Source organism: Chroicocephalus ridibundus, chromosome 2 (genome assembly GCF_963924245.1).
Source record: "Chroicocephalus ridibundus chromosome 2, bChrRid1.1, whole genome shotgun sequence".
NCBI lineage: Eukaryota > Metazoa > Chordata > Aves > Charadriiformes > Laridae > Chroicocephalus > Chroicocephalus ridibundus.
Window position 1 is genome coordinate 76,178,430 of NC_086285.1, and position 24,071 is coordinate 76,202,500.

Consider the following 24,071-nt stretch of genomic DNA (forward strand, 5'->3'; position numbering starts at 1 on the left):
GGCGCGCGGGGGCGTGGCCGGGGGTTGGTGGGCGGTGGGGAGCGGCCCCGGCCCCGGATGGAGGCGGCCGCCGCCGCCATTTAGACACAGCCCGCAGCGGCAGGGAGGGAGGGGGGTGTGTGTGTGTGCGTGCCGGGTAGTTATTGCCGCCGCCATGAGGTACCTGTCACGGATGCTGCTGCTCGCCCTGCTCGTCTTCCCCGCCGCCCTGCTGCTCGGGGACGGCCGTGGCGGCCCAGGTGAGAGCGGGAGGGTGAGAGGCCGTGGCTGCCTGAGGGAGGCGGGGGGGGGGCGCGGTAACGGCTGAGGGGAGCAGGCGGGGGAATCCTCTCAGCAACCCGGGGAGGGGGAGCCGCTCCTGCCGGGCCCGGGGAGCCCAGCGCCGCCCTCCCGTCGAGGGGAAGGTGGCGGCGGCGGGCGCTGCTCATTCATCGCCGGCGCCTGAGGGCCTCCCCGCCGCCCTGCACACGTGGGCCGCCGCTGGGGCCCAGGCCGCCCTCCTCGTCCCGGGACGGGGCTCCGGTGCCTGGTTCCGCTGCCGTGGCCGTGCCCCCGAGAGGTGCGGGCTCCTCCGGGCCTCGCCTCTCTCGTTCCACCGCCCCTACCCCCGGCAAGTGTCCTTCAGGTCGCCCGGCGCTAATCTCTGTTTGCGCCGTAGCGTTATCTGATTCACGATCTGGAAATTGCCGCCCTGCTCCGAAGTCTGGCGCAGGCGGGACGGGCCGCCATCGCGCCCGGCTCTTGCCGTGGGCCGCGGCACACGCCGTGTGGTGGGTCCCTCCTTCTCGCAGCGGGCAGCGCGCCGTTCCCGCTATTGCCACATCATCAGCCCCCCCGGCATCCACCGAAAAAGCGCTAGATTAGAGGTCTCGGAAAACGTGCCAGCGCAGCTCCGTGTGAAGGATGCCCATGCCCTACCCCGTAGCCTGTCCAGATACAAAGATTTTAATTAAAAATAAATCATTTCTAGGCTTAAAAGTTTAAAAACTTCAAGTAAAATCAGCGTAGTTGGTCTTTAAGTATTGCACGTGGTTGAGCGAAAGTCCCTGAGTGTACCTACCTTCTAAAGACGTTTGGGGGGGGGGGGGATGTATTTGCTTTTTCTGACTGACAGTCCTGAAGTCCTTGGATATACTTGTCCTGCTCAAGGATTCTTATTCCCCGTGAAAGTTTTAAAATATTTGTTCAACATTTGTACTCATAGCAATCAAATTTTTTTTTTTTTTCCCCGGGCATGTGTAAATCAATCATCCATTCATTTTTACTCCTTCATTTTTGGAAAATGTTAGCTTTATACAAAAAAAAACCAAAAAAAACCCAAAATGTATTGTAGTTTTGCGTGTATTTTTAAAAAAGTTCTCAGCCTAGCCTGCATGTGCTCTAAACTGCAAATGGAACAGAACTTTGTCCTGTTGCCACTATTTGTATTAATCATCCCTGCCCAGTGTTTGAATGTATGAGACTCAGCTCCATAAAAGCAAAGAGGCGATGAACTATCTGACTGCAGTTGTATTGGAGCCTTGCTCTAGATCAGATTTCTTTTCTGACTAGGGTTCGGTTGAACATATGGATACAGCAGTACATGATATCGAGGAGGTCATTATAAAAAGGACTATGTTTTAAAACTAGAATGAAAAGAGGTGCAAAAGTAATAAATTTTTAACTACCTGTGAAAGTGTAGTGTTCTGATACCAGCAGTTGAAAAGGACATGCTAATCATTTACTAAATAAACTTGTTCGTCTTGGAAGGAATAATACTCACTAGTTTCCTGGCAATAGCAATGTCTTTTTATTTTTACATTTGTAATGACAAAACAAAATTGAAATAGTTTAATAAGTGGACATATTGAAAAATTAAACAATAGCTTTTAAGGCAAAGTTGGTTGCCCTCTGCAAATTTAAGCATTGTTGTGTGAATGCTGAACTTCTTGTTATCCAGCTGTAAACTTTTTGGTTTTGAACTTACTGGCACATAAATGAGTGGTTCAGAAAGTTCTTAGAGAAGGAAAAAGACTGAAAGATCAACACAGACAATCATTTGAATGTGAGGGTTTTGCAACTGAGGCTTCAAAACACTGTTTTTGACAGATTTTTAAGAAATTCTTCAAACATTAGTTTGAAAATTGTACTACAATGTCAGTTGTCTATTGATTAACTAGACATTGAAAAGGCTTTCTTGTATTTGCATTTTGCTTTGGTAGGTTCAGGTTTATTAGTTGCAGCTCAAGATGCTACAGAAGATGAGGAAGCCGTGGAAGATACTGTAGTTGAAGATGAAGATGATGAAGCTGAAGTTGAAGAAGATGAGCCAACAGACTTGGTAATTGTACATAAATGTTATTCATAAGTATGAAGTAGACCAAAAGTACTTGAAGCTAGATAGTTTAGAGTTTAGTTTAATAGCATTGCTGTTTCCAAATAGCTGTCTCAAGGTCTCCAATTAAACTTGTGTTTGATTTGAAGTTTCAGCAGGATTTGTCTTGTCATCCTGAATTACCAGCTGAAAAGTCACATGAGGACAGTCTGATTTCTGACTACCAAAACTGAAGTTCACAAAAAAGAACACACCAAGTGAGAGAACTAGATTCTGATAGGAACCCCATGTAGTTCTTTTCCAGCTTAAGCTGTGTCTCAGTAAACTGATAAGGACTTTGGGGTGTAGGACTACTTCATTCTGGCTTCTTTGGTATTGGTTTTTCGAGGGAAAACAGAAGCTTAGTTCTCGGTTAAGCTCAGTATTAATGCTGAAAACCTTGGTTTTGCAGCCTGTTTTCGCTTACTGCGTTCTTGGTCTCTGGCACTTATTGCAGGGTATGCCTGTTTTACCAGTGGCTATATTGCTCTTCGGAGTCACTTGTTTCAGCTTGACAAAGTGAAATATTTTATTTGTTATGTGATCTGCTTGTAGCAGTAGAGTATTAGGCTTACTAGACACTAGTGTACTTGAATTGGTACAAAATTTTCTCAAATTCCTGGTGTAAAATTAGAAAGTTTGGGACATCATTAGATGGAGGAGAAGACATGCGTAGAAATGGAGACTTGGTAAACTGTGCTTTGATTCTGTTAGATTTTTACTGATGTTGGTGAGCTTATGGTCAACCAGTTTTCCTAAGTGGTAGGAGGTATGCTAGGGATTCAGTATTGACGGAATATTTTTAAATAACCTTTTGGATGTAGTTTGCTTTTAATAAGTAGTCTAGACTTGGGTGTAAAACATTACACTTCTTAGGCAGTTTCTTGTATTTGTTGCCCGACAATTGTATTAGGTGCTCGGTTCTGGTTCATGGCTTCCCTAGATCATGGTACCTGTACAACTGATCCAGTAAACTATCCACTGCTTCAGGTGGTTGTTCTAGCAGTGAAATCAAATTATCTAATTAACTTGCAAACAGTTAGTTCAGACAGTTCAAAATGGGGTCAGCCTTGTTTTTATTTGGTGGAGGAGGTGGTGATTCTGTGATCCCCACGTGGAAAATAAGCCCTTAATACTTGCATTTTCCAAATTAAAAAGTGAATCATCACTAAGGTCACAGTGAAGAAGTGAATCCAAGAATTTACTTAGTTCCAACAGTCTAACCATCTCCAGGCACACATAACATTTAATTAATTAAAACTGAATGGGAAGCTTCTATAAATACTCCCTTGTTAATGAAAGTAACTCTCATTTGCCTTATGGTTATCTGTAACTTTGGAAACGCTTGCTTTCTAAATAGAAATAGCTTAGATGCGGACACTTAGCATTTAGATTCTATTCCTTCCACCCCAAACAGGGACCTTACTGTTGCTTTCTGATAAGAAACCTTTAAATACAGCTAAATGCAGCTGAGATTAGTCACTGTGTCAAATGTAGCAATTGGAAGGATAAATGCTGAAAATGATGCTAATCAAATCTAGAGGGAGAACAGACCATGTGCTAATTCTGCAACAGCAGGGATTGGTACTAATGCTTGCCATTGTTGCATGCTTTGACACATGGAGATTCTCATGAAACAAGCATGGCCTTTGCTTCACTGTTCACTATACGATTTTTCAAAAAAGTCTCTTGTCTTAGACAGAAGAAAAAGAAGAGGAGGACTTGTCAGGAGAACCTAAAGCATCACCTAGTGCTGATACAACCATCTTATTTGTGAAAGGCGAAGGTAAGAGTCCTGTGCTAATCTACCATCTTCTTTACATTGCTTAGACTAACTATATCAATGTGTGCATAAAATAGCAAAGCTCTAAAAAACTAGAATCTGTTCTAGACTGTGCATTTAGAAACAGGCTAGGTGTGGTGTATGAAGCATCTAATGGTTTAATATTTTTTGTTTTAGACTTTCCAGCAAACAACATTGTAAAATTCCTGGTGGGCTTCACCAATAAGGGTACAGAGGATTTCATTGTTGAGTCTCTCGATGCTTCTTTCCGGTATCCGCAAGACTACCAGTTTTATATCCAGAACTTCACAGCCCTCCCTCTGAATACAGTAGTTCCACCACAGAGACAAGCCACGTTTGAGTACTCTTTCATCCCTGCTGAGCCTATGGGTGGTCGTCCTTTTGGACTAGTTATCAATCTCAACTACAGAGATATAAATGTAAGCCTGATGTTGTAAATCACTTTAATCTTTCTAGTTGATGTGGAAATGTCAGGAAGGAACTGCTTAGTCAAGTTACTACCTCTGTGGACAGTGAACGTTCTTTGTGGTTTTTAGGCGAATCAGTAGATACATAAGCACAGTAAGTAACTGTCTACATGTTTCACAATAGCCCCTCATGTACGCTTTAGTTCTGTATATGTTCGACTTGAAGTTATATCAGCAATGGAAGCTATAATGCCTTAGAATCATATAGTACTGGGCTGTACTCATTTAAAAAAAAAAACAACCAAACAAAAAAAATTGCCAAAACTAAATGTTTCCTTAGCATAACTTAAATTTCACTGTGCTTTTCAGATTGAGCTTTGCTGACAAACTTGACTCTCAGCCTGAATCCCATCTGCAAACTTCACTTTGAGCACTTGATGAGTCTTGAGCATCAAGACTGTTCTTTGTAATTGCACCAAAAAGTTTGTGCTTTTATACATTGAGTCAAACTTGCACTGCTTATAAACTTAATAAAATCTCTTGCAGGAGATAACTGCTTTCTTTCTAGAGTTTTTCCAGGAACATGGAAAAAGATAAACGTATTTTTGTGTGTGTGTGTGTGTTCAAGAACTGACTTTTAAATGTTATGTGGAAACTTTGTTCTAGGGCAACGTGTTTCAAGATGCTGTCTTCAATCAAACTGTTACAATTATTGAAAAAGAGGATGGGCTGGATGGAGAAACGTAAGGAGTCTGGAGATTCAATTTTAGTTGGCGTACTGGTAGAACCGGTTATTGATGAGGCCAGTGACAATAGTTCTTATGTCCTTATTTTATTGAATGTGATACTCTGATAAAGGAACTATCAAAAGAATTCAAATTATTAGAACCAATTTGAGTTAATGTTGTGTGAATAGGTAATTACGGTAAAACAGGGATGTTCAGTCAAGTCTCTTCTGTAGTTTAACTCCGTAATTTCCTTTGTTACAAATCTGAGCTAAGACGTTCAACTTGGAATAGATTCTTTACCTGTAAACTTCTGCCTGCTCCCCCAATTAATTTTAGATATAACTTATGTTCACCTTTTGCTAAGTATCAACAGGTATTTCAGGTAGAATTCTTCAAAACAAACCAAAATGCGCAGATTTAAAAAAAAGATTGTTTGCATTGGTAGAATTCTAACTGTGGAACAGTTAAGGCCTTTCAAAGCTCTGTTGGCAGTGAATTAGTATGCTAGCAGTACTTGCTTTGCAGTAGCATATGAAAAGCATATAAGAGGTTGGTTTTTTTAAGGGTTTTGTAAGTGGTTAGAGCAGTCACAAACATAAATATTAACTGTGACCCAATGTCTTGAAACATGATACTGCAAAAGAGTTCTTGCAGTTACTAAATTTCAATAATTATTTATAATAATTTCCCAGTTTATACGGCATTTTTCAAATGTTCTGTTGTTCAGAATTAAATTTAGGATTATAGTTTCTGAAATTGAAGTCAGAATAATTACTTAAGATCTTTTAGCATTTCAATTTCAGATTCATTGTTGGGTTTTTTTCCCCACCCACCTACTGCAAAAGTTCTTAGGAAAGATGAAGTGGGCATGTGGCCAAAGCTAGGCTTAGTTTCTATGCAACTTTGTAAACTCTTAAACACTTAAGATTTTTAGTTAATTGTTTCTTAAACTGTTTTTTAAAGGATCTTCATGTACATGTTCCTCGCTGGACTTGGTCTACTTGTCATTGTTGGCCTACATCAGTTACTAGAATCTAGGAAGGTGGGTAGTGTATTTTCTCTATGTACTTGTTAATACAAGACCTGACTGGTGTGAAAAGAAGGCAGTTCAGTAATTGCTTCTGGCATACAATGGTACAGGTTGAACTTTAGAAGACTTACTTTTAGAACTAAGACCTTAGAGATTACTGGGAAAACCAGGACATTTTAAAAAAATGTTCGTAACTGGAGACATTTAGACTGCTTACGTAACGCTCTCTTGGTCTGCTCTTTGGCACCACACTGAAGTAGTTAAATTCGAAGCTTTGGTACCTTCCTGTCACTGGATGTGTGCAGCTACTGATTCGATACTTACCAGGTAGACTTTCCCTGTGCTCTCTATTTCAATCTATTAGTTTGATCTAGGTCAAACGTCAGGGAAAACAGCTGCCTAGTCCTTTACTTAGTTCTTACCAATGCTTTGCTGTAATGTTAACTAGGGCCTTCTGGATTCCATTTGTAATGCTACAACAACTAAGGGTTTGTCTGTATAAGTGGTCAGGCAAGTAAAAGCTGTTGAAACCTGAAGTCTCATCTGTGTGCAATGCATTGGTTATGTTTTTGTGCAGTCTGGCATACTATACTTTTGAAGTAGTTTCCCTTGGGAAGAAGGTATGGAAGGATTATTGTGCTGTGAAATCTACTTTGCTAGGTGACATACAAGAATATTGTGCTAATCTGAGAAAGTATAATGAGACTGGTCATTACAAAGTTTGATTAATCATCAGCCATTTTTTGTAACAGATATAATGAACTTGCCCAGGCGTGTGCATGAAATCTTGATATCTTTGTGTAGAATAAGGATTGTGAGGCATTAGAAGTGGTATTGCTAAGCTTAGGTGAATAAATCGCTAATGGTAAAGATAGTTAAAGCTAAGCTACAAAGACAGCTTCATACATTGACTAGCCTTAAGTTTGTGACTTAGTGAAATAATTGCAGTTCATTAAATACAGCATTATTAGTTATTTCTAATATTTGTGCTATCAAAACTTTGTGGAAAGAAAAATCTCTTTTTTCCCTTGAATTTTCAGAGGAAAAGACCAGTACAGAAAGTAGAGATGGGAACATCAAATCAGAATGATGTTGATATGAGCTGGATTCCCCAAGAAACTTTAAATCAAATAAGTAAGTACTCTACCTTCCACAAACTAGAAAATAACAATTACTTAATCAATTAGTTGTAACTGAATAAGTAGCTAATAGCAGTTTCTCAGAACAGCATACATCTCTTCTAGGGAATAAAGAACTGTCTAAAGCACTGTGCTTAATGATTAGACTATTACATTAGCAGCCTATTTTTGTATAGAACAAACTTCACTGCTTGATACAATAATGACTTTTACAATTTGTTCTGTAGACTTTTTCAACAGATAAAATCTCTTCCCAAAACCTGGATCACAAAGGAGGTTTAAGTAGGACAAAATATCTGTCATCTCAAAGTTTCTGTAAGCTGTTTGGCAGTTTGCCTATAGACCAAAGTTTTAAATAAGCATTAGAAGTGTGTATTAACTAAAGCCACGTTAATGTCCTTCATAAGTCCAAAAATGACTACGTTCTAATTGATGACTGAAATGTCAACAGTAAACCAAATATCTGATTTCTTTAGACCATTTGTGTATTTGTGGATATTTCTAACTTCTCTTGCTGTCTCTTCTGTTTTGCTTTCCCATGGCTTCAGTGCAGAGTAGAAGAGGTGAGGCAAACTCTGTTGACTTAAAGAGTGGAAGTGCTTAATGTGTCGTCCATGTGATAATTAGGCATAGATAGAAGTACAGCTTCCTGCATGCGGTGATTGGTGATGTAGCATGAGCAGTAAAAGATTCCAGAACAGATGCACACAACCACACAAACACCTTATATATATATATAAAACTATGTTTTGATATATAATAAATATGTGTGTATATGTATTATTTCTGGCTATACTGTTGTAACATAGTTTCAGTAGAATATTGCTGAAGTACTGTTGTCTCCTCTAACAGCTCCCAGAACCCTTTATCTAAAATGCAGCTGTGTATCTTGCCTTTCCTGCTACCTTGGTGTAGTATCAGGCTGATGTTACATGAGGGAGGTGGAGGACTGCTCATGACCAATGGCTCAGCACATCTTGTTTCAGTGAGAAACAAGCCTCAGCCTTGGGTATAATAATTTAATAGGTTTATCTTTGCTGCGTCTTCCTTATCCCAGGTCAACGCCTGTCACCAGTAGCACTGGCTGGTGTGAGGTGAGATAGCTGCACTCAAAACAAACTGCATCCTAGATGAGATAAGTGCTTTGGAAACCCTTTGCAGGAACTACCTTGACTTGAAAAAGACTCCCTTTCTGATGAAATAATCATTCTGTGCTTTATTCAGCGTAGAAAGGCTAGAGGCTCTGATATGAAGTTGTGCCAGGAGTTGATGACGCTTTTTTTTTTTTACTCTTTCAGCCTTTTAAACTGTACTTACACATAGGTATAAGGACTGGTGTTTTACTTCTGAAAGTGTAAGCTTTCTTGTACACTGTCTTCTGTGAGACACAAGAATGATGGCATAAAATCTAGAAATAGGAATTCGAAAAGTCTCAATCTAGCAAGAAAGACTGAAGCTCTAAATGTTTAAATGTTTGGGTTTTGTTGTTTTGTTTTGCTGTTGTTTTTTTTTCTGAAGAGCAAGCTGTCTTTAAATGGGTTCGGATCCTGGCAATGTTTGGGTGCTGTCCCCCATCCCTTTCTCTAGCTAAATAGGTATTCATACCTTAATACCTGAGGTCTAGGAAAAACTCACATTTTAAGTTGCTCGTAATTGTGCTTTTCTTTAGCTCCAGGTTAGTTTTAATTAGAACTCTACACTGGAATCCTTTGAAATGCATGGCCTTCAAGATCCTCTGAGGTTCTTGACTATTGTATTGTTGAAAGACACTTCATACTGTACTGATTGGCTTTGGCATGATGGCTGCTCCTTGTGTTTGCACATACAAACTAAATTATTGGAGATGGTTCTGCTTAAGAGAATGTGCATTTTTAAGTCAACAGATACACTTAGCAATCACTTTAGCGCTTCATACAAAGTATTATAGCTTCGCTACGATATTACAAGGATTGAAGTTCTACCTATGTAAGGACCAACATTGTAAAGGACAATTACAGGCCTGTCAAGATCTTAAAAGTAGGATGATGCTTCTGGTATCCAGTGATCATACAGCTAAAGCTGGGTGGCTTTCCCATATGGGATATCTGATTACAGTATGACATCTCCGTAGTCAAATGTGGATGCTTTCTGGAAAAGTGCGGTTCTTTCACATCCAAAACACATCTTTTGCTGTTAATCTGTATGAATGTGGAAATATTTCATGCAAGACAAAGCTGTCTTTTTAAGAGGGTCAATCACATATTGTTCAGGCAGGTAAACTCAAACCAGTAATGATAAAATAATTAACTTTCTAGAAGTGTAATTGTTGAACATGGAACTTTTCTCAACAGCAGAGCGTGTGGTTTCATCAGGAGATGGTGTGGGGTTTGGTGTTTTGGGGTGGGGGTTTGGTGTTTTGGTTTTTTTGCATTTTAGTAGCTAGCAAATTGAATAGTCCTCACCCTGGAGTTGCATGTTACAGAATAGAAACATTCTTTTTTTGTTGCCTTCTATTTAGGATGTTAATAGTTAAAAAGCCTTACGTTGTTTCAGCTTGCTTCTCTGTGGTGATGCATTGCACTAAAAGGGCAGTTTGGCTTGGGTTTGGGAGGGAGAAAAATACATGGTCATGCAACATCTAATCTGAAGTAGCCGTAGCAATTGTTGTAACTATCTTTTTTCTTTCTTTAATCTAGATAAAGCTTCGCCAAGGAGGTTGCCCTACAAGAGGGCACAGAAGAGATCAGTGGGCTCTGATGAGTAAATGTTTACTAGTACAACAGTTGAACCTTTACTAATCCTGCCTGTTTGGGTTTTTTGGATTGGAGTAGTGCAGAGAATCCATATCACCATAAGGAAAATACCGCTAAAGATTTGGACTGAACAGATTAACTGAATGGTGTTAATATTACTGAAAATGCACTTCTCTCTTTTGTTAATTGTTGAGGGGGGTGGGGGGAGAGGTAGCCATTAAGATTTGTGCCTGCGTGTGTAAGCAGTTGGTCTTAACAGAACACGTTACCTGAAATGTGCCTTTAGAGTTCTTTGTAATGCTGGCTTGTCATCTGTACGCTGTCCTCGAAGGATTTTTCTCCTCCCCCTAATCTGAATGTCTAGTGACTTAATCTGTCTTGATTGTATCATGTCTGTATCGGAATCTATATGCATTTTTCTTCTTCAGTAAGTAACTTTATTCTCTACAGTGTGCACACACTGAAGTTTGTGTGTGTGGTCCTACTTCAGTGGCAAGGCACTGATCATCTAGATTTCTGCATAGTTTGCGTTCTAAAGGCACAATTGGGTATAGCTGCTTGTAGTGGTAGATATTTTGCTGCTGGTTTGATCTGGGCATGCAGTGACCTAAAAATCTGAACTTATCTGCATAGTTGTTAGGAAGGCTCTTACACAGCAGCAGAACTTGTGAAGCATGGAATTTGTGTGCTGAATTGGTATTACTACATAAATTTTTTTTTTTATACCCAACTTGTTAAATGGTTAGTTATTGAGTCGTGCCAACAGCTTAAGTGTTCCAATTTATAGTGGCAGCTCTGCAATGTTTACTCAAGAAATTGTATGAGTCAGAACAACTTTTCAGTAAGTTCTTGGTTGTCTCACAAATACTAGAATGTCATATGTATCAAAAGGTGGACTTTTCTTAAAGCTTTACAGGGGGCAGGGACTTTGCATTTACTGTACACTCTTGAAATTGAATTTGAAAAATTGTTGGCTTCAAATAATGCTTTTAAATGGCAAACGATTTAATTCACCCTTTACACTTTTTAAATCTCAAACTTCTTTCAACTGGTCAGTACATTAATCTGAGGGTTTGGGGTCTTTATCACCTTGTCTTTCCTACTAGTAACATATGCATATCCATTAACTACATGTTAGTTCAATACTAAAGCAGAAAAGCTATATGCAATCAAAAAGGGATTTTCTTTTGTGGCAGGCACATGATTACCAGGTACTGAGGTACTGATTCACATCCATTGCATTCAGGAATGAAACTGACAGTAAAAAAGGGCAGATAATATGGCATGTCGGTTTGCTGACATTCAGGTGCTTGGACAAGACTCAAGTTGTTTGCATCTCAGCTGCATCTCTTCCTGAAGATTATCTGGAAGCTTGCTGAGGTCAGGAAGAGGCATTGAGTGGAGACCTCTCTTTTCTTTTCCTCCCTTTCCTGATCCCCACATGTGAAAGTGCTCTTTTAGATCTACACTTGCTCTGCAGGGACTGAGCTTCTGAGCCAATGAACACTGAGCAATACTTACAAATCATGTCATAGCATGCTTGAAGCAGCTAAGCTCTGAAACTACCTGTACTGGCACTATTTTACTATACGCTTTGCCACAAGGAACTGTGAAGATGCTCTTGACTCCTGTAGGACAAGTAAACCCAAAACTGCTTTGTTCAACTTCCTGATAATATAGCTAGCCCAGGCAGAATGTTTTTAGGAGTTAAGGTTGCTGAACTGTCATACAGATCACTTAGCAAACAGTTAAATGCTACCTCCATAAGGAGGTATCTCCACTCAAATTGTGGGGAACAACTTTGTGTTTACTGATATAACCTGGCTGGTTCTGTGCTAGGCTTATGGGCTTATATTCAAGTTTGCATTGATTCAAAGTGTTCATGTATTAAATGCTTTGTATACTAAAGACCGATAGCTATTGCAGCACCTGATGTACTGAACTTCTAAGTTCCCTCTCTGGGGTTATGTCTCTAACCTGAAATCAAGAGACTTTTCTTCTTTTCCACCTTCTGGTAATAGATAATCTTAAACTGTGTGCTCTAATTCATCCCAAGATAGGAGGGTACTCTTTTGAGGGTTTTATAAGAGCTGCTCTAGATACAGTGATACTCCAGGGAAAAAGACAGAGGCTCAGAACAGAGGATACTAGTTTATAATATCCTAGTTTCATTTGTTCAGATAAATAGTTTAGCCCTTACTGATTGAGTTTTGGAATAATTTTGGCCTTTAGAAATCTTACACTGACCAGGATTTAAAGAGAAGCTGAAGGCCTGAAGCATTGTACAAATAAGTATTTGAAGGTTTCAGCTTTCTTCTCCATACTCAGGGGTTAACATCTAAATGCTTAATTCTAAGTATGAAAGAAGAGAGGAGACAGTTCAGCAGCTTGCATAGGAACTAGCAATGTGAAAGTCCAGTTGTACCAAGACCGTCTTTCTGATGTACAACTGGCGTTCGCTGTGGATGGTTCATAGTAACTTTCTCAGCCAGAACAGTTTGTAAGAACAGTGGCCAGCAGTCTGCTACTGCTCATGATAAATGAAGTAACAGTTTTGAATTTCTTGTTCCTTATTAGTTTGCTGTAGTTGAAATTTAGCAATAACATTCTAGTGTGTAGTGGTAATTGAACTTTGGCATGTCTTACATTATTTCTGGTGAATAAGCCAGTCTGCTACACCCAGATTTCTTCAAATAGGAGAACATATTGTGTTGTCCTTTTGGTTAACAACTTTTATTTTGGTACTTGAATTTTCTACCCGTTTTTAAAATGCATAGATAGCTTAGTGTCACAGGTACGTTAGAAGGACCCTATTAATTCCTTTCTCACAGCTCCTTAACTAGTTCAAAAAAAATCATAAACATGTAATGAGTCTGTACTTGAGGTAAGAAAAACCGTTGCAGAGTTCATGTCTACAGTGGTAGCAAAGCATTAATAGCTACACTTGAACTGCATTTGATAGTTGTAGCCCTCTGTACGCTCTCTGCTTTGTGACAGATGTTCATTTCTTCCCAGTATCATTTAATCTGAGAAAGAAGAGTGGCTGCGGTCAGGCTAAAGGATGGAGTATCATCTCTGTTCCTCATGTAAGAAATAATTAAGTTGTAGGCTGTAGAGATGAATGGAGCAGGCCTAGCGATGGTAGTGCTTCTGCTTGTTTCAAAACAGTTACGCTGGACATCTTCCTTACCTTGCAATGGATATAATCAAAAGCATCATTCACTTTTTATTCCTGGAGTACATGGCGCTAAATAAAGTGTTGCAGTTGAAAGCTCTGAATTCAGGGAGACAGCAGGAAAAGTCAAATACTAACATAGGCTGGTGGTCCTGTTTTTCAGTGTGCCTGATGCACTGAGCAGCAGTTCAGAGTCTGTTCTCCTTTCTTTGTCAAAGGAAGGACAGTACCTACCTCATAGGAGCAACACAAGGGCTGTTTCAGGAGTGTTTTGAAGTTACTTGATACTTGCACAATACACTCCGTGGAGATAGTAAGACATAGCATTAATGTAACTTGATGGCAACTACATGGATTCATGTTATACTAGTTTAATCCCCTTACGGAACAGAATTTAGTAGCTTTACAGAAAGACTTTTCTTAAATCCACAGAGGAATTGCAATTAATGTACAGAGGAGAGCAAAGCCGGAAAGATCTTTCAGTTTCTGCTTTTATTTATAGTGTTTATAGGTGGGCTGTATAACCTTCTTGTGACATTTTTCCATTTATCTCAGAATTTTCCCAGGGATTTTTTTAATCAAGCGTTATAGATGATTGTTTGTGTAGATACAATCAACAGTCAGTTTAAGAATGACTGATTGTTTTGGATGATTAAGTTCAGATAATGTACTGCAACCAAAATGTTAAATTAACATTTATTCCTACCTGCTGACTTTCATTTATAAGTGAGATCAGATCTCTTGAAAATGGCTGCAGGTTGTTGTTTTGGAGTTTTTTTTGTAAAGTAAACTTGATTTGATTTTTTTTTTCTTAGCATTGTGTAGCTTTTTTTTCTTTAAATAAAGCATGACTCTGGCAGTAAAAAGCTCGAGTGCTCTGCTGGTGCACTTTTCCTTGATAAGCAACCTGTAGTAGCAAATATGTAAAGAGTGAAAACATGCTATCCTTAAAAAGCTGCTTTTCTACAAGTATATTTAGAATGGGAATAATAGCAAGGAAGTATTCTGTGATGTTTTGGACAATGGACTAATATTAAGATTAAAATTCTTTATAAGAATAGGGGAGGGCCCTGAGAAAACACTTAGTAAATTCTTGAATCCTGATCTGGTAAAACTGAGCCATAGTCCCCTACATTTCCAGAAAGAATAACCTGTTGTTAAACTGTAGGCAGTTTGAAAAAGACTTGTTAAGATGCTTAAAGGCTGCAGAAGCACAAGGTTATAACAATGCCAAATCCCTATAGCTTTAAAGTGCATGCCATTGTCTGAGCAAACAAACAATAATATTCCAGGCAGTAAGACTGAAAGTAGCAATGGGAGCAGGTGTGCTGCGTCTAAACAGGAGGAGGTAAGATTTGCTGGGGGAAAAAGCTAACAAAAGCAAACCAAAAGTGGCTTAAAGATAAAGGATGCTGAGACTTCTGTATTTGAACTACATCTGTGGATAAATAAGGGAAAACTTAGAAGCATATGCGTGAAGATGCATTTTTAACTCCCAGAGAACGTAAAAATAACTCTGAAATCTGTCTCATCCTTCCCTGAAAAGATCAAGGTAGATTTTTGAGACTTTGTAGTGGTCTCTATTCTTTCTAAGCAAGTCACTGCAGTCTTAGCTTCAGTAGGCTGTCCCTCTGTCCCCTCATGTTAGTAGTCTTGATAATTGATTTATATTAATCAAGATGCAGTAAAATTTCAGTATTACACCATTCCAGTCCCTTAACTGCTGAGGGAAAAGTGAAACTTAACCTGTCTTTCCTCATCACTTTTGGTCTATTCAGCTTACACGAACGCCGCAGCTTGTCCTGCCTTATTTGAGTTTTCCCTGTGCCACTTAAATTCGCATAATGAAACCAGAACCTAAGAGCTGGCTCTTCCACATAGTGAAGAGAATACTTGGAGTTAATGTACATAGCCACACAAGTGTCTGAACAGGAGAGATTTGCAGGTGTGTATTCTAGTAAAACAGATGCAGACAGGGCCTGGGTGGAGCTAGACAGACAGCAGGATTTTCATTCAGATGAAGCTGCATCGATGGACCATGTGTGATTAAAGCATTCACCCTGAAGATAAAATACACTACTATGTTCACTGAATGGAAATTATTATAGCCAGCAATACCAGCAGCTGCCAGCTGAGGGATCCCCCAGGTCAGTGGCAGCTGCTTCTCATGCCAGACAAGCACAAGAGCTTTAGGCCCTTTTCAAAGAGCAGCACCTAAGTGGGTGGGCTATGGCAACCGTGTCGGGCTTTTCCTAATCATTCTTTGCTATGGCTTGATCACTGGAGTAAGTCTGAGCACTGCACCTCTCCGTGCTTTAAGAAAATAATTGAAAATGTGAAACTTGAACTCTGAAAAGCTGTGAATACTTGGTGTCTTGCATTTGCTTCCAAAAAAAACGTTAGGGCTGTAGCCACTCACGGGGTCAGCCTGAGGCATTGCCGAGGCGGGGATAATAGTGGTGCTGCATCCACACTGCTTCTTTGTCACCTGATGGCCTGGTCCGGGGCTCCTCAGCAAGGTTTTCTCTGATTGAAGTTAGATTAAATTGGGCCCTTTAATTCCACAAGCACCTTGACCGTGTTCAGACACAAATAGGTCCATGTTCTGTCTTCAGCTGGAGTATTTCTTCCATGAAAGCCGAATCAGAGTCCAGTCCATCCAGAACACATAAGGGTACTTCTTTGCATGATCCACGTGGATCCACAGTACTAGAGAAGCCAGTGGTGCACAGGACCTCACCCTGGCAGTATGCTCAATCCCAGCCTCAGCTGGCCAGTCCACCAGTGAATTCCCAAAAGAGATAGAAAGAAACAACAAACAAACTGCTTTCTTTAGCAGGCGTCTACACAGAAAGGAGGAAAGTCTTAAAATACCCTATTGCAGGTTTCCATTGGAAAGGAAAAGCCAGAATTTAAATAACATCTGATGATTGTCTCATACAATATGAGAAACATTGTCACCAAAATAACAGGTTATAATTAGAAGCAAGTTTAAATAGGCTAACAAGCTTGATTATGAAGTGTGTTATGTTTTTCTTCGAGACGGTATTAAGACTTAGTTAATGCTTGGTTGGTTGTAATAGAGGTTCATTCGTAAAGAGTGGAAGTATTTCTCACAGCTGGAAATGCCCAGCGGATCCTAACTGGTTGCTACTGTAAGCAAGCTGAAAACTAGGAGGCGCAGCTTGCTGTTGGGCACTGCAGGAAAGGCAGTCTTTCAGAAAGAAAAAAAAACAACAAACAGGATTTAGCTTGTATTTTAAAAACCACTAGACAGGGACCATCTCCTTTCCAGTGTGGTCTGACAGGTGGTATCGCCTGAGCATCCTCTCACCACCACCCCCAACGACAAGGGGATGAAATTTGAGGTGCCAGCAGGGTCCGCCAGCCGGGAAAATCCCTGCCTTTGCTCAGTTCTGTTGGTCCATGCTCACGGACAGCAAGGTGTTTCCTCAAGGTCCCATTGAGACTGAACTCCCTCTGCCTCTATTGGCAGCATCTTGCTGGGTGTCATTTACTGCTCCTTCAGTTGGGTGCTGCACTCCTCGTGGTTACTCCCGTTTTCCTTCAGTGACAGTCCCCCAGGGGCCATCACCCCATCATTGCTGTTTTGCCAAATTGGCAGAACTGCACCAAAACGGATGTCACTGATTCACTGCAGCAATAGAAAGTACAGGCCACCAAACTGCAGAACATCCCACAGCTCAGGTCAGTAGAACACTGACACAAGGAACCCTGGGAGGAGGGTGCTGACACTTATTAAGTGTTGTTCAAATTCAGTTCCTTCATTTTTGAGCAGGTTCCTTCATTTTACAGCTGCTAAAGAGACTATTTTGATTCAGAATAAGCTTCAAAGCTGTTTACGGGAGGTGCATTCACCAAAAAGGAATAACCCAGTGCATTAAAAGCGGCACGTGGCTTTGCATCCTGTGCCAAAACGCATTGCCATGAGGTGCATGAAGTTGCTCGGTTCTCCAGACCTTTTCTTTTCCCTTAGCTCCAACCCTGGCAAACTCCTCTCACCAGCTCGGCGCCGATGCTGGGTTTCGGGTAGCTGCGCTAGAAGGGCCTCTGTGGTTTCAACGCCAAAAGATACCGGCAGATAACGATCTAGACGGGAGATCAAAAATGAAACTCCCTGTGTTGTGGTGCAGACTTTTTCACGGATTGCTGTGTATGGGCAGGCAGCTGGAGACTTTGATTTTCTCCAGCCGTGGAGTGTAACGGACCTGATGTAGGTAACCCTGAAGCCTGTGAAGCTTTAGTCATATAAGCGTCTTGAAGGCAACGGATGGAATGGTGTTAAGTATAAGTATCCTGCCCGCAAAAAGGAATTTACTGGTAAAGTGAGCAAAAGTACAAGTATTGTATCCCGCTCAGCGGCAGCGCGTGAGATACAGAACATGGGAGGACACGTGCTACCTCCTCCCCAACCACAGCCTGGGAGCCCTCTGCATCGCTGGGGCTACGCTTCATAGAAATAGAGGAAAACAGCAATGAAAAGAGTTAGATTTTTTTTGTTTACAGCCAGGTTTTACTGCTTGAGTTGCAAACACTTGGGAGAAATATTTCTTGGTCAAAGCAAGCCCACATCTCACAACTAGCACTGCCATCACCCTGAAATGAAGTACAAATGCTCCTTTTGGGTGCAGATTCATTAGAAGTCAGTCGCTGCTCATTTAAAACAACCACCGTAGTTGCAAATCTAAGCTGTCGTCATTCTCCGCACAATCAGGTAACGGGAGATGGGAGAAGACACACACACACACACAGAGACATTTTGTCCTAACCCTCGCACATCTTTTTACGAGCAGCGTGGCCACGCTCCCCAGGCGGTTACAGGCTAAAAATTCCTGACGGAAAGTCAGCCCGCAGCAGAGCTGGCCTTTACCACGTTAACCTCTGCGATTATGAAAATAGATCAGGCCTTCCACGCTGAAAAGCCTTTTTCTCCAGCAAACTTCCCTCTTGTTTACAGCCTCCCGTTAACTGATGTTCGTAAACCGCTTCACAGCCCGTTGCTGAAAGGCCCTTGGAGGGGTTCAGGCGCTTTCACAACAGCGTATTCCAAACACCCATCGTTCAGACTTTCCTCAAACACTCCCGGCCCTTTTCCCTGCCAAACGAGAGACGAATCTGGCACAGGAGAAATAAACAACCAGCACAGCAGAGGAGAAAGCTATTTGCAGTTCCTACTACTCAGAGGATTGCTACAAGGTTTTCTACTGCATTACGCAGCGAGGGTCGGCGAGCCAGAGGCATCTTCCCACTCGCTACTACTTAACAGATGAAAAAACTCCTACTTCCTTTGAACGTGGGGTGTTTGGTTTGTTTTTTTTTAAGGCTGAGAGGGGACTGAAAGTAGGAGGCAATACTAGAATTTTTGGAAAGCCTCAGCAGTGCTTCTCCACTCCATCTTTACTCAGTTTCAGCTCTACAGGGTGATTTCAGATGCCTCCTGAAGTGAAGACATCTTGGCCCCTTACCTAGGGATACTCTGAAGGTTTCATTTCCTTAGAGAATCAGCTTTTTCCTCTGTCAGGCACCCCATTAACAGCATGACACGTGCACGCAGATACAGGCCACTTACCTGAGGTGACACACACAGCCAGCAACAGCAGGGGAGATGTTCCTGTAGCTCTTGGGCACCCCATTCTGTGTAGTAACCTGTCCCCAGGCTGTGTCTTCACCACTGTCCTTGAGCAGGCCAACTTCCCTCCACCTCTCCACTGTCCTTCTCCCAGGTGTTGATCCAGTTAATTTCATTGAGAAAAAAAAAATCTGACTGGTAAAATACTTTCCTAAACTTTTTTTTTTTTTAATATAAAATACCAACATATGCTTCATCAGCACACAACACTGCTCTCCTTGTCCACCCCCTTCCTCTCCCTTGCTTTAAATCAGGCTCACTGCCCCAGGTGAAACCACTGATGAGCCCAGGCAGCACACAGGGATGCTCAGCAGCTGGTGAGATCCTAAAAAACCAAATAATTCTGCCCCAGAGCACTCCTCTGGGCTGTGTCCCCCCCCAGCCCTCTTAATAAGTCCCAAACAAACACATGCACGCCACAGGATGAATGAGTCCGTAACTTTTCATAGGACCAAGGGCACACGCCACCAGTGTCTGACACCCACTCAACACCTTGTGCTTGCTTGGTACAAATTGTCCTTTCAGGACTGGTGAGAAAGTGTTAAATCCCCTAAAAAACGCATTCCCAGTAACTCAATCCTCAGCTGAGGTGAGTAGGAAAGAGGCCGGTGTGGCCATGTTGAGAAAGGCCGAGAGCTTCAGGCTTGCCGAGCACCAAGGCATCTGCGGGACACGCTTTAGGCTCTGGAGGGGGCTGCATTAACAAAACACTTTTCCTGCTAAGGGTCTTACTTCAAAACCAGTGGATGAGACTGCGACCGACTGCACACAGCCTCCGCAGAGCTGCCAGCTCAGGAATCCCAGCTGTGCTGAACTCCCTGTACTCGGCACTGGTGGGGCCCCACCTCGAGTACTGTGTCCAGTTTTGGGCCCCTCACCACAAAAAAGACATTGAGGTGCTGGAGCAGGTCCAGAGAAAGGCAACGAAGCTGGTGAGGGGTCTGGAGAACAAGTCTTATGAGGAGCGGCTGAGGGAGCTGGGGTTTTTTGGCCTGGAGAAAAGGAGACTGAGGAGAAAAAGAGCCTTATCGAGCCTTATCACTCTCTACAACTACCTGAAAGGAGGGTGTAGGGAGGTGGGGGTCGGTCTCTTCTCCCAAGTAGCAGGTGATAGGACAAGAGGAAACAGCCTCAAGTTGTGCCAGGGGAGGTTTAAACTGGATATTAGGAAAAAAATTTACACTGAAAGGGTTATTAAGCATAATAACGTACAGGCTGCCCAGGGAAGTGGTTGAGTCGCCATCCCTGGAGGTATTTAAAAGACAAGTAGACGTGGTGCTTAGAGATATGGTTTAGTGGTGGGTTTTGTCAGAGTTAGGGTGATGGTTGGACAAGATGATCTGAAAGGTCCCTTCCAACCTAGGCAATTCTATGTGATTCCTGTCATCTTGGGGTATTTCCACTTCTTATAAACCTGAGAGCCGGCATGGCACTAATTGCCCAGGGCTGGGGAAATCCTGTGATCTGCCAGCAAACCTGCAGGTATTGGGAGTCTCCTGTTTCCAGACAGTGACAACAACATGCTCCTGGACATCTGTTTGCCTTGTTCCCTGTGTGCACACGTGAGGACATGGAGCAAGGGGAGCAGCTCTGGGTGGGGCTGGAGGCCAAACCCAGGAAGCAGAGCATGCCCAGAACACAAAATCCAGGGGTGACCACAGTGACATGGTGCCACCGACCTGCTGTACGCACGCAGCCAGGCAACCGGTCATCTTCCCCCGTCAGCCACAGCACAGGCACAGTCTGCCTGTGGAGACAGCTAGTCAAATAACAGCCAGTTAGACACCCACCTTCCACACACGCAACCTTTCTTCCCCAAACCTTGGACCTTTTTTTTTGTGTGTAGCATCCAGCTCTTCGCTGACATGAAGAAGGTTTTCAAAATCCCCCAGGGCAAAATGTGGCTCTTCCGCTTCCCTTATTTCAACAGATTGGAGAGCAAAACCCCAGCATCTTCTTTATCGCCCGTTTCGCTGTTGCCGCACGCTTGCAGCGAGCCTCTCCCCTGCGCGGGCCATCGCAGCCGCTGCTGAGGAAAGGGAGTAGAGAGGAAAAGCGCTTTACGCGGCTCCTAGGCTGGAGAGCTCAAGTGACCCATGTCGCCAGAAGATACTGGTGCGTTGTCCAGGTTTCACTCACTTCCCGCCCTGATGTTGGCTGCTTAAGCACCCTGGGAAATGCCAGTGCGGCCCATTTTTCCACAGTCCAGTAGTTAGAGATGTCCCAAATAAACGATCCAATCAATGCATTTCTACATCCTTTTCTTTTCCTGTTACCAGAGTGGATGATGAAGGATGGTGCCTCTTAGACTGACATACAGAAAGTGCCAGTTACTCCGTGCTGGGATCTTGCGTCTCCCTTTTGCAGACAGTCCAGCCCTCAGGGTTTCCAAAACTGACATTGTCAATCCCATCTTAACTCCCAGTCTCTACAGAAATGCCTAAAGAAAAAGCCATGTGTCATTCCCCAAACCGGAGGCTTGCAAACAAGGAAAGGTTTCAAGTAAACTTTCACCCCTTGTTTTCCTTGCTAGTCGAATTGTGACTAATCTAATCTGGTGTGACAAAGACTTTTTTTGCAACAGAACAGGGCAAAACACTATGTTAATAGTATCAAGAGCAAATATTTTCTCATTGTATTCCCTTTCTGAAGATCTAAGTGTAGGTAGACAGCCCTCCCATCCCCCAAATGCTGGGTACTTCGTGACAGCTCGGTACTGGAAAACAAGTACTTTTATTCCTTTCTTTTTACCAGTTTGCATTTCAGCATCAATAAATATGCAAAAGATGCTCCAACCAGGCTCAATATCCTCCCTTGGCACAGCCAGTTTTCACCCAAGCCTGCTATCCCTCAACCCTACCCCCTCCATGGTCCACAGCCCACAGATCCATATTCCACACTTCCAAAAATCCACCTTCCTGGTGCCCCTCGCCACCAAGGCATCCCCACGGCGGCAGAGGACGTAGGTCTTCCCCAAATCTTAACGCTCTGGGGCGAGGACTCCACACCGGAGGCACTGCTGTGAGATAGAACCACAACACACAGCTCCACCCAGGTCAAGACTTATCCTGCTGCTCCACCTTTAAAATGGTGGAAGAAAAAGCTTTAGGGAATGAGGCAAGGGCAAGGAAGCAGCAAGTTGGAGGAGGCACATGGAGACACCACCACCTCCCCATCCCTCTGTCAGCCCCATGTCTTGGGCCAGCTCTTGCCATGGCCACCACAGGAGTTACTGCGGGGAGAAGCAGAGGCAGGAGGAGGGAGAGGGAAACACCAAGGAGGAAAGCTCAGCCGGCTGCAGGAGCTGGCCCTGTTGCAGGCGAGCAGAGCAGGGAAAACTCCCAGCTCAGGGATGGTCACAGCCAAAGTCAGGCAGAAGTGGAGAAGGTCTGGGTACACAAATTGCGCCCTTCCATGGCCAAGAACCAAGTGCTTTCGAAGTCATCTGTTTCGTAAGTAATTAGTCACAATCATTTCCCAGCCACATAAACTCATCCCATTTGACGTTACGCCTCATGCCAGGTCCCCACACCCTTCGGTTGTGAGTTTTCCCAGCCGCCTCACAGGAGGAAGGGAGGTTTCTCAGCCCAGTGGGCGGGAGTGGGAAGAACGCGATTTTCTGCAGGTTTCCTCCATCAGAAATCTTGTTTCCACCCCTTCGTCCCACCCAGGTGGGTGCTTCGTCAGAGACCCTTGGCTGGGGGCAGAGCTGGTTGATGGACTGGGTTTTTTTTCACCCTGTCCCTGTCTGGCGGTGAGGGACCAGGTCCTCCCCAGAGAGAGCGCTGTAGGGAATTTTAACCTCTGTGACGAAGGTGCAGGAGGGCAGAGGGAGGAAAGCAGCAGCACTTCACCCCCTGGCCGCGTCTCTCTCATTCTGAATCTCCTTCACTTCTCTACCAGAAAGAACCATCCCACCAGGGCTTAGGAAGATGCGGATGCTTCAGCTTCGCTGCGATTCCCCAGCCTCCAGAACTGGATACGCAACTCAAGACGATTCTTTGGTTCACTGCCCCGTGAAATGCGTTTTATTTATAGGAAAGCGTATAAAATGCAGCTAAGGTGGCTCCAACAAACTACAACAAAGGATTTCTCTCTTCTTTTTTTTGACACGTGCGCGTGGCTTTCAGACACGTCCTGAAGATTTCACAGCCGTACGCATTTATGTAAAAATAAAACTATGGTGGCAGAAACCTACTTCCTTTATACAGAAATGGACTGATAAAGAGTGTTTATCACCACAGCGTGCCAGAAGGATGCTCACTGAACGTCATCACAGCGCTACAGTTAATAAAAACAGAGGAGAGAGAACCCTGACCCAACGCCTGTGCAGGAAAATGGGCAGCAAAGTACTTTCCTGCTGCCTTCGGTTGCTACGATAAGGAACTGCGCCGAGAGAAAAGCACCATTTCACAGGGGCTTGACTCCCAGAAAATGGCAGAGACCGTAGTCAGTGGTTTGACTACCAGAAAAGGGTGGTCAAAATGAACGTGAGTTTTCAAAGAAGTGCTACATTCACCTCCAAGTCCAGCTCAGTCCGACTGAAGGAAGAGAAACGGCGATGCTATTTACGCAGATAAGCTCCAGCTCGGACGTCGTCCTCTAGCAGAGAAGCCTGAAAGCCAGTTACAACAAACCCACAAGAAAAGCCACGTCCATTTTGTAACCTATAATTTTTAAATATAACATTTTATTGCTTAGATGGTTTGATACAGAACAACTTTTACTTTTTATTTTGAATTTGGAAGTACTGTACAACTGAATAAAAAGAGGAATAGAAGTACCAAAACAAATGTGTGATTCTCTGTTCATGTGGCATAAACCAGTCTTGTACACAATTCGTAGCAGCAGTTTAAGTTCCCTTTAGAAAAATATGAATTCTACACATTTATTACTGTTTCCTGCATGGGATGAAATCACTAGGATTAAACTTCCTTCGTGGAGAGAGAGAAAAGAAAGGAGACACACAGAGAGGAGAGAGAAGATGATGAATCATTCTGAAAATGGAATCAGACTGTCACATAGCCCCCAAGAGTTATTTCACAACAGCCTC

At 42.7% G+C, this 24,071-nt stretch overlaps 1 protein-coding gene across 3 annotated transcripts; it reads left to right on the top strand.

Moving 5' to 3' along the window:
* Positions 1 to 65: 65 nt before the first annotated feature.
* Positions 66 to 23,468, top strand: SSR1 (signal sequence receptor subunit 1). Of its 3 annotated transcripts, XM_063325953.1 has the most exons (9): positions 67 to 239; positions 2,202 to 2,320; positions 4,052 to 4,139; positions 4,314 to 4,576; positions 5,231 to 5,307; positions 6,256 to 6,334; positions 7,363 to 7,456; positions 10,137 to 10,200; positions 22,922 to 23,468. In XM_063325953.1, the coding sequence occupies exons 1-9, from the start codon at positions 155 to 157 to the stop codon at positions 22,944 to 22,946; spliced, it is 894 nt and encodes a 297-aa protein (XP_063182023.1). In that variant the 5' UTR covers positions 67 to 154; the 3' UTR covers positions 22,947 to 23,468. The 3 variants fall into 3 exon arrangements, with proteins under 3 accessions (XP_063182025.1, XP_063182023.1, XP_063182024.1); XM_063325955.1 differs by lacking the exons at positions 10,137 to 10,200; positions 22,922 to 23,468 and adding an exon at positions 8,010 to 8,080 and having other exon boundaries at positions 66 to 239; XM_063325954.1 differs by lacking the exon at positions 22,922 to 23,468 and having other exon boundaries at positions 76 to 239; positions 10,137 to 11,213.
* Positions 23,469 to 24,071: the final 603 nt, after the last annotated feature.